Raw genomic sequence first — 17,886 nt, 5'->3', positions numbered from 1 at the left:
ATTTTGTTTGAATGTGCCTGATCCATATGATGATTTAGTTTAACCAATCCTGTTGCGCCATTTTCATTCCAATCTGACGTAATAAAACCAACTTTAATTTTCTGTGGCCATAATAATCCGGGCAAATAAACCGTGCAAAAATTTACTTTAGCTTAATTATATATGCTGTAACGTACGTACTTGTGTGACACTAATTATGAATAGTAATATACTATCTACTAAGGCCATTCCAATGTAAAAACTCACAATGAGATGCGTGATCGGTTCTTAGTATGTACTATATTAGTATATACTAAAAGTTTATGCTAAACTAATAAGCAAATCATTAGAGAGCAAAACTTACTTTACTCATATGCTAAATTTTGGCATGAGCCAAAAACATAAAAGATGCTCTAATAGAGTACCTTTTCTTTTCTTTTTTTTTTTTTTGTTAAAATAAAGTTTGGGGACAAGGCGATCGACGGTAGCTACTCACCTTGATGTTGTTAAAGGGAGTATCTGGCCCGTTTAGTTCACTGATTCGATTTGTTAATTCGAGTTAAAATGTGATTTTATGCGAGAGTTTTTTACTGTAGCAAAAAAGTTAGATGTGACTGTTTGTGAGAGCTTTTTACTGTAGTAAAACTCGAATCAGCGAAATGAACAGGGCCTTAAATGCTGATAGGAATGTTCGCTGAATGTCATAACCACGGGTTGTACCCCCTCGATGAGCCGCTCTCACCCCAGCTCTGCCAAATGTTTTAAGAGTTCATGGTATGTTTGGACATGGTTCTGTACATGCTAAATCAAGTAGCAACAAACTTTTTAAACCACTCAGCACTCGAACTTTTGATTGCAAATCTAATCACAGTAATCCTTTACAAATCGAATAACGGTATATTATTCGTCAAAAGGTCAGCTTTACCAATAATTTTGTAGGAGGTGTGAGACCAATTAATCTATATACTATCACATAATAGTACGACGTATATAATTTTGTCATAGAGTCAGCACAACAATAATTCTAGTCCTTCAAGAAATGACAGTTCCAACCACAGCGCTGGCCAATCAAATTTTCACAAGTTTTTTTTTTTTTTTAAATTGAAAAAATATTTTCACTAGTTAACTTTTACTGTGTTATGATCAGTTACATCGGCCAATCCATTTACAGGAGAAAAAACCCGGACAGAAGAAAGTGCTTTGTTGAAATGCTTTGCCTTGGTGCCAAGGTACTCGGTCCAAGTGATCGGCCGGTAGAGCGGGGGTTGACCTGGGCCTACTAGTCTTGGGAGCGGTGAGATTTTGACACTAGATGGGGGCCCATAAAGGTAGGCAATGGACAGCCGGTGCCGGGTCCGGTTTACGACCGCCCGGTGTAGGACACTAGGGTACAACCCGTTTGACAAAATGTGGAGCAGGTCACCCACGTTGACAACGAATGCCCCGTGAATAGGCGGAACGGTAACCCACCCGGTCCCCTCCCGGAGCACCTGCAACCCACTTGTGCTGTTCTGATATAGAATTGTGAGCAGGGTCGAATCGGTGTGGGCGGCCAGACCCATTGCCCGATCCGGATCCGGACAAGCCGGGTAGGAATTTAGTTGTAGAGCAGCACTGGCCCCTTTAAAATTACCTTTTGGGCCGGCCCACTTGATGTCGGCCCTGGATATCCCTAGGGAGCCGAGCATAAGCCACATCAGCCTCCCAGCCAGCCTTTTCACCTCCGCCTCGTACTCTTCAATTACATCACTTGAAAACAAACACAACACAACACAACATCAAACGCTAGTGGTCGAACGAAAAACAATAATATCAGTAACACTTTACATACCGGCCCAAAAAAAAAAAAAAAAAAAAAAAAAAAGAAAAGCAAAATTAGCTAGACGCTGTGCATAATGGATATTGAGCAAAGTAAAACAGTGTAACAAACAAGACAATTTGTGTTCCCTTTTAATTTGATATTATCGAACCATATCTCCTATGTAGGGTCCACGGCTCTCATTACAATCTTTAGCTGAATATTTATGTAGGTAAAGACTAAGAAATAGATAGATAGAAAATATGGCCAAAATGGAAACATGTTAAAAGGCACTTATCGCACCAATCGTGCTTAACACTACACATTAATATAACATGATTTTTACAATGCGATGTTTATTTTCTATTAGTTGCGGTTTTTAGTATGCTGACTCTGCTCCGACCATTTTAATCAAAGTAGGGTCTTTGCTTGGTTCATACGCGCTTTCGGTACCACTACAAACACGCACAAAAATTAGAAAAATTAAGCATGCATGAGCTAGCTAGTAGTAGTACCAGAATTTGGAGTAGTCTTGGGGCCAAAGTTGACGAAAATGGTCAACCGGGGAGCCGACGATGGTGAAGCCTTCGGACCACATGAGCTTAGGGAAAAAGGAGGAAATCCGAGCGACGCCATAGCCGGAGACGCCGTCGGGAGAACGAGCCGCCTTAAGCTTCTGCTGAAGCGGAAGAGAGAAGAGGCTCCGGCCGGCGCTCTCAATGTCGTCGAGGAGCTCGGTGGAGATGCCGTGGTTGGTGACTTGGAAAACTCCCCAAGTTTTGCATGCATGACCTATGAGTTTGAGGGCATTCGGGTCGTTGAGATCGACAACCGGGATGGACTTGGAGGCGAATATCGACCGGTCGGAAGGGTGGTCGTCCGGTTGATTCCATGCATAGGAATCCGGCAACTCCTGCAGTGAGCTGAAGTCGGCGTGTTTGTGGTGGAGATGGACGGGGTGAGACTTGAAGGCCTCGCTGAGAAGTACTGATCTAGAAGGCATAGTAAAATTAAAAAAGTATAGTTATGTTTAGAGAGAGAGAAAGATGTTAAAGCCGATAATGATATGATGATGATGATCAGCTGTTTTTTAGAAGTACTAGTACCAAAAGGATACCGTTTTAGAATTTTAACTACTTTTAGTGGAGAATAGTGGTGATAGCTAGTTGTAGTAGTATTAATACTTGTTAGACAACATAGCAAAGATAAGATGAGGCGAGAAACTTATGATGGTGCTTTGTGAGTATTTATAGAGATCGACGGACGAGATGGTGACAAATAATTGCCTCAAACCTTTATATAAAATTATATGTATAGATATATCTATATATATATATATATATGGAGAGAGAGAGAGAGAGAGAGATCAGTGGTGATTTTATGAAAAAGCTTTTTGAGTGGTGAGTGTTAATTTGAAGGAGACAAGAAGTGAAAGGGGAGTGAGTGTTTTGTAGTGGACAAAGGAAAGAACAAAAATGGAAAGGACCATCTTGTCCTCTACAAAAAGAAAACAAATGGAAGAAAGGAAAGGCATCTAATACAACTTCAGTCTAACTAACTCTCCGAAAATTATAAAACTAAAGAGGGGGGTTCCAATGAAATGAAGAGAGAGAGAGAGAGAGAGGGCCCTTCCTCTCATCCATGTGCCTTTGTCTTGTCCTTAAGCAGAAAAACATCTAAATCAAACAATCTCCTCTTCCCTCCTATATCCCCCACCCCATTCTTGGTCCTAATCTCTATTCACTACAGGACAATATCCCTTCTTATTTAGGTTACAAGACCAAATTGCCGTTTTTCGGAATTGGTGAAACGTCGCTTGATTCTATGGTATAGGCCTAGCAATATTAGGGCACCCGGGACCCAACAATTCGTTTTAGCCTTAAGGTTTCTCTTTATATCACTAAGGAATCGGAGAAAAACAACTGCGTACTTTAAGAACACATACATGGGGAAGGGTAATTCTGTCCCTCATCCTCCAAAAAAAAAAATTCATGTATAAAGTAGAATATGCTTTTCACTTGAATATATATTTGGTCATTTCCTTGAAAAGTAGTAAAGTTTCTTTTGGTACTTTCCGGTTAGATTTTTAACATCTTTGTCCCATGTGAACCCTAGCACTCTTTCGATACGATAATAATGCTTTGGGATTGTCCCTAAGACATTAACCAAATGGGTCTTCTTTTGTAATTCCTTTGGTAATTATATATAATAATCTAATTTCCCTATACACATATACAATAAGCTAGAATTCCCCATTTTCCCTTTTGTTTCTTCCATGCTCTTTTTTTTTTGAATTTTTTAATTTTTGGGGTTACTGTTGTCACACAACAAATAGGAAACATACAATCGTGATATGATATTAGACAATATATATGGCCTCCTATAATATATATGACCTCATCTTTTGTGATTAAAGATATAATATAATTGATCGACGACCATCAATATTATTATGCTGCCTTTAGACATCTGCTCGTGAGTACCCCATCACTCGATGTGTATAATATATATATATATAGTCATTATTCTGGAATCTGCATGCATATGCAGTTCACGTGGCACAAACATGGCCAGGTCGGGTCGTTGCTTGACGCCCCCGGTACCAACATTATTATTTTTGGCTTTTGGGGAACTTTTGCTCATAATATTTGCCACAAAAAAAATATAATAAAATCAAAGCAAAAATGTCGTTTACAAATTAGTGAGACAATTTGATTGTTGACGCGAAAATAGATTATGTTGTGCAACTTTCAGAGGTCATGAATCCGCTAGGGCCGGTCGCGCGCGCGCGCACATATATATATATATATATATATATATATATATGTCCCGATGAAAACATCTCATCAATAGACAAACAGAAATGCCGTGAGTTTGTATAACTCCCCATTCTCAAAAAAAAGCATATATAGCGTATATAACTCCAAACCATATAATCAATCCTGATTCATCGTGAGCCAACAAGTGAAGCTTTTACGAATCAAAGGGGAAGAAAAGAAATGAGGGCTTGTTATAAGGGCAGCGGATGGTTTATTCAGATAATTTCGGGTTTCCCATTGTATATGGAACCTTTATGAAGTAAATCGTCTAATTACAGTAGAATTGAGTACTTGAGTATAAGACCTCATCGAGAAAAACAAACACGTTTATAATTACTTCACTACTAAATCACCGGTGATGTCGGTGACACATATCTTTATAAGCTAGCTTTATGGACATTTGTAGGAAGCAATATTGCTACTCAAACATATTAATTAGGATATATAAATTGAGATTACGCGGAACTTTTCTACCAAATTAAATCTCAAATTGTTGGACAGCGACGAATACTAATTATATTTGTTTATAATCAGTCTTTGTGTGTGTGTGTGTGTGTGTATCCTCATAATTTGCGTCGAGAATGTTCACTTCGTTATTACATTTCTCCAACAATTATATATTCTAGTTGTATAAGCAAGTTTAATTTCTAGGGGAATATTCCCACGCTCATAAAATTAAGCCGCAAGAAAATCTAATAATGTTCTACAGAAAAACTTTAAAAAGAGTAAACATAATATCTAGTATTATTTATTCCTTGAGGCTCCGATTCCATTAATGTTTAACCTTCCCACGATTGGACACAAAATTATATTACCTCCAAGGTTTATATATATAAATAATATATATTATAATACAATATATAATTTAAAATTGAAAATGTGGTGGATCAACTAAATCATTCTAATTAACTCGGAATTTCCCTGCTTGTTTAACTTTCTACTTACAGTTGACGATTTTACTGATTAGTGATTAAAAATATATTACCAATAAAAGCAAGATGCTTTCGGTTCTACCTTATTATAGGCATCGTTTTCATCCATTATAATTAACATGGGCACATATTGTATGATATTAATTTAAAATTCAAAATGTGGTGAATTAATTAAATCATTCTTAATTCCGAATTGTCCTGCTTGTTTAACTTTTTACTTACAGTTGACAATTCTACTGATTAGTGATTTAAATATACTACCACAAAAAGCAAGATGCTTTCGGTTCTACCCTTAATCCAAGAGGGAAAAATATTTTTTTTTTCTCGGTGGTTCTACACTATTGGATGCATCGTTTTCATTCAAAATAATTAACATGGCCACATTCCATATTTTACTGGCTGAAATTGTATACTATTTTTTATCATAAGCTTTTACAGCAAATTAATGTTACTATCAAAGGATGGACGTCAAAAACAGTTTGCAATAAAGTTTTTGTCTGCCATATATATATAGTATTGTATTAACCAATACTATGGCGATCCATTTCGTTGTCTTCATTTGTGAGACAAAAGTGATGGAATAGATAGGAAAATTAACATGAAAGCATCATGGCGCATTGTTACCAAAAACGTTGTAGCCTGATTAATTAGAATAAACTATAAACTAAGAGAAATATATAAATTAAATATAGTACAAGGCTTTGTCTTATGAAAAGGTATGATAAGAGAATCCTCCGATTTGATTTATTATTAATTAACATTGTTATGTCTTTTGAAACGTATATTATATATAGCACAAATATGGTACTGAGCTTTACCTTAAATTACCACTTAAAAAAAAAAAAAAAAGCTTTACCTTGAATTAATTAAGGAGGCTCTCTTTACCCTTTAATTAGGATATGTGTGTATTAACATGCATTTTGAATAAGAACTTTTTATGTATACGTAACTATAAAAAATTCATCTACACATAATATATATATATATAAGAATATGATTTTAATGATTACTTCAATATTTACTATCTAACGAGTATTGTTATTTTAATTAACCATGTGATATAAATCGGACAATTATAACAAATTGAATAGTTAACCAAAAAATTTACAACAATATATTAATAAGCTTATGGTAGTCTTTTTAATTAATGCTTAACGTTCAGTTGTCAAGTAACATATTATAACAAGTTATATATAATCATTACATGATCACCAAATGCAATTAAGATATGCACTTATTTGTATAATTTATTTATAGTAATCATACACCAATAGAAATTTGTAATCACTGAAAACTCATATTAATCTATTTGGACTGTAAACTTTTTTATTTTTTTTACTGCTTAAATGAACTGTGGACGTTAAGTAACCTAGTTTTCATCTAATCTAATGCTTGTGACCGCAGAGTTATATAGGAGCATGGATTCATTAGATATTATCCCCGTTCATTTCACCGATTCGAGTTTAGAATTCGAGTTTTGCTACAATAAAAAGCTCTCAAAAGCAGTCGCATCTAACTTTTTTATTACAGTAAAAAGCTTTCACATAAATTGACATCCCTACTTAAATTAAAAACTCGAATCAGTAAACTAAACAAGCCGATATTTCAGTCTCGATCCATTATAATAAATTTATATTAATATAAAACATATATATACACACACATATACATATATACACACATGATAGCTGATCATGACGGTCATGTCACAATCGATCCCTTCCATTATTGTGAGTCTCTTGTGTTGGTTACTATAACGACAAACTTTCAGAACACACCTTGTCAAAGATAATTCCAAACCCAGGTAGCCCCATAGTCATGAATATGTTTGGGAACAAATGGCAATCAATATCTTTATAAATCTGAATGTTTATGTGTGTACGCGCTCAAAAATTAATCCAAAGTGCATGATTTAGTTCATTCCAAATTCAATACAGTTTCCATAGCGCATAAGATGTGTATGTATGTCATAGTTCATCAAATCAAGTACGTCTTTTTCTTTATTTTGATACCCTATATTTCAAAATAAAAAAACTCATATTTTATATTTTAAGCTGTATTGTATTTATACCTTTTAATTTTTCTTATAGGATTATATTTCAAATTCATTGACTGTAAAAGTGACCACAATATCCTTAAGATTTTAGAAGTTTCTTTTTTTTTAATTTTTCCTTAGACTTTTTGTTTTTTTTTTTTTTTTTGTTAGGGCTTTTTTATCTCTTTTGTGTTTAAAAATATTTGTTGATAGGGAAAAGGTTATAAGGATTGAGAATAAATTTAAAATATGAAGGCATTAATGTGGTAGAGTTTAACACTTAAAGTATCATGCATTGTTGAATACTCTTGAAAGACATGTTTTAAAAAATATAGGGTGCATTTGGAACTTGTTCCAAAATGATTTTATTTTTGTATGAAAATGAAAATGAAAATGCTTTCAACCTCAGACCTAAATCATTTTTGAAAATGTGTTTGATAGTTTTATCAAGAGATTGTTTTCAGTATAAAAAATCTATTAATGTCTCTCTCTCTCTGTGCTCGAGAGAGAAAAAAACGGAAACAAAAAATGAAAAACAACTAAAAGTCATTTTTCATTTCTATCACATTTTACACTCAACCAAAAAATTATTTTTATTTTCATTTTTTGTCTTTAATTGTGTCAAACACCGTTTCTCTTCTGTCTTTATTTTTTCTTTCTTGAAAAACGTGAAAAATAAAAACAAAACCAACTTCAAACACGGTCATAAAATAATTAAACTCAGGACACACAAATTTATTATACATATGACACATACACAAGTAGAACTTGGAGAACAGAGTCTATTAGGGGTTGTTCTTTTACATTTTTGAGTTAGGCATTCTTGAGTGAAGATTTTGAGTTGAGTTTGAATTATAACTTGAGTTGAAGTTATAACTTGAGTTTGTATTTGGTTGTGTACATTTGAGTTATGGTTTGAGATAAGAATCTTTTTGAGTTTGTGTTTGAGTGAGTCAAAACTTGAATTTGTATTTAGATAGTATTTTAATTAAAACTCAATGGTGATGGAAAATTTTAATAGGGTATATGCGTGGGGTTTTATTCATCTTTTCATTGTCAACGCATAGAAAAAACAATCATCTCAATCAGAATTAAAACGAAAAAGTTATAGCATTTTTAAGAATAGAAAAAATATTATTCATTAATTTGAGTTCGAGTTTCTGAACTCGAGTTGAAGGGGAAACTTGAACTTGAGTTTTAGTCCCAAACTCAAGTTTAAACTCAAGTTCAAACTCGAATTCAAACTTAAAAAAACGTAAACCTAAATAAAGTTGTAACTCGAATTGCCTTTTTTGAGTTTTTATTACTGTCGAACCCCTTAGGGTCTGTTCTTTTAGAGTGTGACTTGAGTGTAGTTCTTAAGTTGAATTTGAGTTATAACTTGAGTTAAAGTTGTAACTTGAGTTTGTGTTTGGTCATGTACATTTTAGTTATGGTTTGAGATAAGAATATTTTTTGAGTTTGTGTTTGAGTGAGTCAAAACTTGAATTTGTATTTAGATAGTATTTTAATAAAAACTCAATGGTGATGAAAAATTTTAATAAGGTATATGGGTGGGGTTTTATTCGTCTTTTCGTTGTCAACGCATAGAAAAAAAAATCATCTCAATTAGGATTAAAACGAAAAAGTTTAGCATTTTTAAGAATAGAAAAAATATTATTTATTAATTTGAGTTCGAGTTTCTAAACTAGAGTTGAAGGAAAAACTTGAACTCGAGTTGAAGGGAAAACTTGAACTCGAGTTTTAGTCCCAAACTCGAGTTTAAGCTTGAGTTCAAACTCGAATTCAAACTTAAAAAAAAAATATGAATTTAAATAAAGTTTAAACTCGAGTTATTTTTTTTTTAGTTTTTAACCCTGTCGAACAGCCTCTTAGTTTTTTTAGCCTAGAGAAAGTGGCGCCCTCTATGGCCACCACGCTTTAGCCCTCGGGCTTTGTTTTTCAATAAAAATGTTTATTCAGCCAAAAAAAAAAAAAATGGTACCACTCGGAGTAGGAGTTGCACGTCTTTGTCGAGTTGGACCGCCCCTAAGCCCTCATTTTTTGAAGTAAAACTCAATCAATAGGTTACCCCCAAAAAAAATGATTGGGCGAACAATTCATTCCTAAACCGTAGCAAGTCCGAATTCCTTTGGCTGAAGTAGGTTTTTTTTATTTGTTTCTTTTATTTTTTTATTTTTTTTTCGAAGTTGCGAATCTCTATTTTGAGTAAGGAGCCACTACAAGAATTTAAATTTGTTGTTACCAAAAATTTGGTAACTAGAAGCCCTGTTTTAGTAGCAAAATATTTTTGTTACCAAAAAATTTTGGTAATAGAAAGTGGGTAGTAGAAAATATTAGTTACCAAAATTTTAGTAGTAAATTGTTTTTGCTACAAAAAAAATTTTTTGTAATAAAATGTATTTGGTAGCAAAATGTATGATATTCGGAGACCAAAAATTTCGGTAGCAAAAGCTTTTTGATAGCAAAAAGTGTGAGCTTTAGGACCCTGAAATTTTAGTAGCAAAAAGTACGCGATTCAGTCACCAAATATTTGGTAACGAAAGGTAGTTGGTAGCAAAAATCATGAGATTTAGGGACCAAATATTTAGTATCAAATTGTATTTGGTAGCAAAATGTATGAGATTTGGTAACGAAATGTATGAGATTTGGTGACCAAATATTCAGTAACAAAAGGTATTTGGTAGCGAAAAATATGAGATTTAATTATCAAATTTTTGGTAGCAAAATGCATATGGTAACGAAAAGAACAAGAATCAGGTACCAAATATTTAGTAGCAAATAACTAATTTGTTGCTACTAAATTTTTTTGGTCACCAAAACTGAGCCAGATTTATATACCTGTATTTTTAAATATATATATATAAAATACAAAATATTAATTTAAAAATCTCTAAAGATTTCAATACATACTAGAATCCAAACAAAATACTAAAATAGTCATACTTAAGCAAACTCAAACACTTATACAAATATTGTACTAGTAAAATCTTAATATTACAAAAATTAAACGCTCTAATAAACTGAGGCTGGTGGTGGCGGTGGCAGATGATCTTCTCTTCTTGAGACGGAATGTCCAGGATGATCTGATGGCGGATTTATCTATTGAAGTAGCTTTTGAATAAGCTCATGTTGTTGCTTCATTAGAATTTTCATATTCGACATACGACGTTTGTTTTCCTGAACTTCATTTTGAAGCTTTTCATATCCTGACCCTCTAGATTTGTAAGCTTGTGGCACTTTTCTTAGTACAGGACCTATGTCACACTTGAAATCATATTTTTCATACCTCTCACTTTACAAAACTTGAGAGTAAATTTCTTCCTCCGCATCAAAGTCAAGTTCTGACCCCTCTGGTACTTCGCTTAAATGAGCATCATGAATCTTGATCATTTGTTCTTGCATTAGGTGAAGTGTTATAAACTTTCAAGTTAGAGTAAAAAAAAATACAAAATCCAACGAAATGATAAAGGCCTCATTCATTTCACCAATTCGAGTTTTGCTACAGTAAAAGGCTCTCAGAAACAATCACATCTAACTTTTTTGCTACAGTAAAAATCTCTCACATAAAGTCACATCTCAACTCGAATTAAAAACTCAAATCAGCGAACTAAACAGGCCCAAAGTGTTTAGTAATTCTTACATAATCTTCCTTTGCTCTCTCAGTTTTCCATCCATGTGATTCGCTCCAATGAGTATTCTTGAAGACCTCAAAGTACCCTCCCCGTGATTTTATTTTTTTGTATGAAAATGGAAATGAAAACATTTTCAATCTCAGACATAAATCATTTTTAAAAATGCGGTTGGTAGTTTTATCAAGAGATTATTTTCAGTATAAAAAAACTCATTAATGTCTCTCTCTCTGTACTCGAGAGAGGAGAAAATGAAAATACAAAATGAAAAACGACTAAAAGTCATTTTTCATTTCACTCCCATTTTACACTAAACTAAAAAATCATTTTCATTTCTTTTTTTGTCTTTAATTATGCCAAACGCCGTTTTAAAATCGTTTTTGTTCTTTCTCAAAAAACGTGAAAAATAAAAACAAAAACAATTCCAAACACGGCAAATATTTTGCTACCAAATTTTGGTGGCAGAATCTTATGCTTTTGTTACCAAATATTGTTTTGGTAGTAAAAAACTATTGGCAGGAACCAAATTTAATTTCCCACCATGTTATTTGTTACCAAATTATATTTAGTAGCGGATTGTATTGTTTTTGCTATCAAATTTAGAGCCCGTTTAGTTCATGAATTAGAACTATTTTTTATTTACGTGTATTTTTTGTGAGAGAAAATACTGTAGCGAACCACGAATCATGATTCGAATCAGGGAACGAATCCATTTACCAAACGGGCTCTTAGTAACTAAAGCCTTGATAATTTCAACTACCAAAGTTTGGTAACAAAAAGTGTGTTTTCTGTTACCAAAAACTGTTTAGTATTAAAAAATTTGATCTCTTAAAGTGATTATTCTTATAGTCACTACTGGTTTTTGCAAAAATTCATTAGATAGAGAAAGATAACAAACAAGTTTAATTAGTATTTAGTCCGTGTTTCCATTGTTTATCCTTTTGGTGCGTATAATATGTGGAAAGCTCTTCACTGCCTCTTTATTTATATGCAATGATTAAAATATCCGTATTAGTACAAATATCGCCACTTACATTTAGGGGCAGATCAAAACTTTTTTAAATGGGGACATATAAAAAAATAAAAAAAATTTTAATAAATGGAAACATATATTATAAATTTTAGTTATTAAGGGGGTATTAAGTATAAGTTTTTCTTATAAACGGAGATACAAAGACATATTTTAATTATTGAGTAGGACACAACTATAATTTTTCAGTTTTTTTTCTCTTATAAAATAGGAGCACATCAAAAATTTAGTTAAAAAAATATGACGAAAAATCAAATTTTTAAAAGTTGAGTGTGGGAGCACACGCCCCCACGTCTCAACTCAATATATTTTATGAAAATTTCACAAAAAGTGACATAAATTTTACAAAATCTTTGAATGGAAATTTGAAGAATTCTAATTAATATAGTATGTGTTAGATAAACTTGTTCAATTAGAATAAGTAGTATATGATAATTATGCTTTGTACGAAAATAAAATTACTACAAAAATCTTTTAAGAATTTTTAAAACGGTATATAATAACTTGTGTACCATAAAATTGTTACTAGTTGGTCGTCCTTGGATTTTGGTTGGCCATTCTTCAAAAACAAGTCTAAGATATATCATTTTGTTTTTTACAATCGAAAACTTTGCAAGTAAATTAAGGGTAAAATGAGGCGGATTGGAATTCCCAATTATCAACAAAGTTATGCGATTGCTGATTCTATTTCTTATTTCCAAATTTATGTGAGGTACATTCAATTCCACACTCTAATTTCAAGATCAAAATAGGTAAGTAAAAATAAGATTGATCTTATTCTATATTCCCATACGTAAACATGGTTGAAAAGTTCATTTCCCTCGCCTACCTGACGCACGCGTTTTCTTGTTTTTACATTTTCTATCTTTTTCTTCAATTAATTAATTAAAAAATAAAATAAAAATTATAAAATAAAAAATAAAAGACTTGTTATCTTAAAAGTTAGGTCGGCACCAATACTATGGGAAGAAGGAAAAACAAAAGATTGGGTAATTGAGCTTGCCTTGTTGTTGTCCACTAAAAGCCAAGCTGCCCAATTCCCTTGGGGCCCCTCAGACAAAGCTTAATTTCAAGCATTATTATACGTAGTACTTGAGAGTTGAGATATTCCCTAACAACAATATGCGTACAACTTTGCTTTTCTCTCTTTTTTTTTATATTTAAAAAAAAAAAAAAAGACCTCAAAAAAATATGAGTAAATTTGTATGTTTCAATCGTTATATCTGTATAAAAAATTATTTATCATGCCTTTTTTTTATTTTAATATAATTTTACTTAAATTTAACAGTTAATATTAACATACACTATCGATAAGATAAAGAGGTTTTACCATAAAAACACCCTATATTTTTTGAGTCTCACAATATCACTGCAAGAATTGGTGTCTGACGACACCTCACCTCCCCAAATAAACAATAGCGCAAGCAGACCCAGCAATTCCATTGTTGTGATTAAAAGTTGAAATATGTGCCAACCTTGTGTTTCCACGATATTAAAATCATGGAAACACCCTTTTTAGATAATTTATATATTTTTTTTTTATTATTCTTTCATTTTCATCACTCACTTTCTGCTCTTAATAATCTGCACAAGGACAAGATAGATAAAATCATGCAAGAATCATATGGAAGCCTTTTGGACTCATTACTATTGAGCATGATGCAGTAGTAGTACTGTGTAATAGTTTACTGCATTTTGGGATTGTGTCCAATAATTTATGTTATATTTATTATAATTTCTCAACTCTGATGAAATTTCACCAATCACATGGTTGTATCCGACCAATAGAAATCCCCAGAAAAAGGTCATAGATTTGCAAAGAACAGGACAAGCTTATTAGTTGGCCATTTGCCTTATCCTCATATATTATTTTATTCAAGTTAACAGTGTTTCGACACATCAACAGTGTTTCGACACATCAACAGTGTTTCGACTTCCTGTCTTTTCCGATATTATATATTACTAATATCGGCGGAAACTAACAATAATAATAGTATACTAGTAATAATAGAAATATACTGCTCTAGTAAGCTAAAGGCCGCCGGAAGGAAAGAAGCAAAAAAAAAAAAACTGAGGAGAGAGAAAAAAGAAATCATCACTAAATTTAGTGTTGACATTTGAAGAATAAATTAGTTGATTTAGGAAGACTTCAGCTATAAATAGAACTCTTTCTTTTCTCAGTTTTGTATATGAGAGAAATTAAATTTCGTCAGTTTTTTTGTGAGGTGTTTCTCCTATTTATATAAAAGAATAGTTGTTATTGTTCTCTCCATGTAATTTAGAGAAAAGATTCTAATCTCTCTTTTTCATAATGAAATCCTTCTACACTTGTCCTCGTAATTTTTACCCCCTCTCCTTTAAAAATTTTCTACATAAAATATTATGTGTCCATATTATTTTTACTCATTTCTATTTGCCAATATTTTTTTCGGCTTCGATTCCTTTCAGCTATATATAATAAAATTCCAATTTCCAAGAATTCACTGATAGAATAGAAAGAATTACTCTATTTAAACTAAAAAATAGACTCAGTTTCACTCGCATCAATACAGAGTTAAAACTACGCGGTTCATTAATCACGTAGAGATCTTAAAGAGAAGCTATCGAGCCTCGAACCCATTCCCAAGTCGTCTTATTGGTGCGTGATGTGTATTGTGATCTCTTAGCATTATAGATCATTAATACTATAATTTGGCATGAGGTAACTCTTGGCTTCCCCATTGGGTGTGTATTAGTATACGACATTGGGACGTTGAAAGGCCAACCCTTTTTATGTCTCTCTCTCTAGCTCTGAATATATACTTTGAACTTAGATTATCGAGGAGGTGATCATAAGTTAAATAATTAATTTAAAGTACTGACCAACAAATATGTCGTTTCTTTCTATGTAAGTCATTTCCAGATGTTTCAGTTCATGTCATGTAATATATAATACGTACCCTGCTGAGAACGCGAAGCAAGATGACAACAATACAGAAAGCACACAATTTTTTCAAGTCTTCCACAACGAAAAGCAGTCCATTGGACAGCTTACGTAATACCTATATATTATATACGATATTTGTTGCATATATACTTTTTCAAACAATTGTTTTGTATTAAATTATTCATAATTGCTAAATTTCCATAGGTTTGCCAAATCCACGGTTTTCTGTCTAAAGCGACAAAGTGCTCTTTCATGTTCATTAAATGGCCGAAAAGAAAAGGAATAGTTTATAGTCTGAGAGTTGCTCCCAAAAGAAGTTCATATATTGGCTTTTAATTCTAATTTTGTTCTGTTTCGTTACATATTTCCAACAACATTGGCCACCAACTTTCGTTTGTTGCTAAACGCTATAATAAAATAAATTAAGCTTTAAATGAATTAACCTTTAGCTTTATTCAGTTTCTATTGAAGCAAAAAACCAAAAACACAAAAACAAAAACAAAAACACCAGCTTGTAATTGTTCACAAGTATTGAGCTTTGTGAAGCTAAGATATTCCACTTTGTAAATGCTATACATTAGTGAAGATGCATATTAGCTACGTACTAGCTACTTACGGTCAAAATTAGAACGTCAAACTAATTTCGGCAGTATTTTTTTTTTTTTTTTTTAGAGATCAATTTCACCACTAATAACTTTAATATTATGCACTTCTCATGCTTGTTCCAACGTATTATAGGGCTAAAAACTTCAATCACAAGTAACTACCGAAACTTTTAAATTTTTTTTTTTTTAATAAGCAAAAACTTTATTAGAAGGAAAAAAAAAAGTCATAAAAACATTTAAAAAAACTAAGCAAAAAAAATTTGAAAAAATGAAACGAAAATCAAACAAAACATAATTAAGAATAAAGGAGCAAAGACATAACCATGGGAAAAACCTTATAAATATCTTGATTCTTATATTTGGTCCCTAAATTATAGTCAAATCTTATTCCGATCTTGATTTTTAGAACCTTTTAACACGAATTTATGATCTATCAATATGTCTGAAAGTAGTCATTTCTATTGATCTGACTGTTAAAATTTTAGCAGAAAAATGCATGCGAGGATAATGAGCAATCAGCACGTTGTAATTTTACATGTTAGGTTAGGACATGATTGTTAGGAATGAACTCATGCTTTTTTTTCTAAATTAAGCGATCATTGTAGTGGTCACCTTGAATTTATTAACGTCTGGTGAAGTACTTTATGCTTTTTTTTTTTTTTTGTTTCTAAAAGGGAGTTTCTACGCAATTTCCCTGCATTAAGCTGACGTTACAAACATTAATAGAGGTAACAGCGTTATGGCTATAGCTGCATAAAGAATCCTCGAGCAATGCAGCATCTCAGCCGATCCTATTACATACAATCAAATTAATTGGTTAGTACTACTCAAGAGTATAAATGATTATGGAAAATGCAAATGATGTTGATGAAAAACAGGACTCTTCTAACCGAACACAAAATATGTACGTAATGCAATGGAAAATAACAGTCTATTAATGAAACATTGTTAAAGATGATGAACTTATAATCACTTTTTATTGTACACGTCGCGCAATGGAGTCCATCAGATCTAAAGAAGATCAAGACTGACGCAGATTCAGTATTCCTAGCATTTCCTAGCAGTAACAGAATTAGTTTTAAGTTAGTTAAGTTAGTTATTTTGAGAGATATATCTGATGCATACAAGGGATATGGTACAATCATCGTAAATACTTGGTAATTTTTATAGTTTCTAAAACTGTGAGAAGTGGCTAGTGAGAAAGAGTGGGAATGCAACCTATAACAAAGCTTCTGATGATTGTGAATAATCTTAGGAAAGATCAAAGTGGATTTAGGACATTTAAGTCCAAACCACTAGAAAATTCTTCTTGTTCTTTTATTTTCGGTTTGCTTTTGATTTAATCTTGAATCGATTTGCTTTGATTTCTTTTGTGCATTTTATTTGTTTTAGATGAATTGATAAATTTGTGGGTTTATCATCACAATTCACAGCAATCATACATATTTCGTTCTCATTTTTAAATCCAACTAATGAAAGAGTTAGAACTAAAACAATATGATAGATCAGTGTCAAGTTTGGGATATTTTAAAATGCATAAAAAAATAAAAAATAAAAAAGTGGGATTGAGTTTTTTTGGGTAAATTTGGAAAGCATTTAGGCCCCTTTGGTAATGTTTCAAAATAGTTTTGTTTTGGTACAAAAATGAAAATGAGATTGTTTTGAAAATCATTTTGAAACCGATTCTGAAATTACGTTTGGTGGTCTTTTAAGAGATTGATTTGATTATGATAAAAAAATAAAATCGTGTTTGGTTACATTTATGTTTGTTTTGAGTACATGTAATTAATAATTTTAAATTAATATATTAAGTAATTAATAATTGATAATTATTTAGCAAATAAAAATTAATATACTAATAATATAATAATAATGGATAAATTATCATTAATGAGTACATTAGTAATTAAACTATATATAATAAATTAATATGCTAAATAATTAAAAAATAGTAATTAGTAATTAATTATAAGTAATTACTATGTTAGTAATGTACTCATACTAATTATTAGACTATAAGTAATTAATTAGTGTATTAAGAAAAATAATTAGTATATACATAATTTGTTAATATTCCGTTTACTACTTAAATTATTAACTTTTAGTTACATAATTAAATAATTAGTTAAT

General features: G+C 31.9%; 1 protein-coding gene across 1 annotated transcript; it reads right to left on the bottom strand.

Moving 5' to 3' along the window:
* Window positions 1–1,070: 1,070 nt before the first annotated feature.
* Window positions 1,071–2,831, bottom strand: LOC21402404 (gibberellin 3-beta-dioxygenase 1). Its single transcript, XM_010112008.2, has 2 exons — window positions 2,293–2,831; window positions 1,071–1,728 (listed from the first exon to the last, which is right to left on the bottom strand). Exons 1-2 carry the CDS (start codon window positions 2,778–2,780, stop codon window positions 1,098–1,100), a joined length of 1,119 nt encoding a protein of 372 aa, XP_010110310.1. The 5' UTR covers window positions 2,781–2,831; the 3' UTR covers window positions 1,071–1,097.
* Window positions 2,832–17,886: the final 15,055 nt, after the last annotated feature.

The sequence above is a fragment of the Morus notabilis genome, unplaced genomic scaffold (genome assembly GCF_000414095.1).
Source record: "Morus notabilis unplaced genomic scaffold, ASM41409v2 Scaffold151, whole genome shotgun sequence".
Lineage (NCBI taxonomy): Eukaryota > Viridiplantae > Streptophyta > Magnoliopsida > Rosales > Moraceae > Morus > Morus notabilis.
Note: the sequence above shows the minus strand (reverse complement) of the source record. Positions and strands in the feature narration are given on the sequence as shown.

Excerpts from the sequence above, each read along its gene's own strand:
- LOC21402404 (XM_010112008.2), bottom strand. The coding sequence starts at position 2,780 with ATGCCTTCTAGATCAGTACTTCTCAGCGAGGCCTTCAAGTCTCACCCC. Across the intron at positions 1,729-2,292 it reads CAAGACTACTCCAAATTCTG|TGATGTAATTGAAGAGTACG; the intron begins GTACTACTACTA and ends TTTGTTTTCAAG.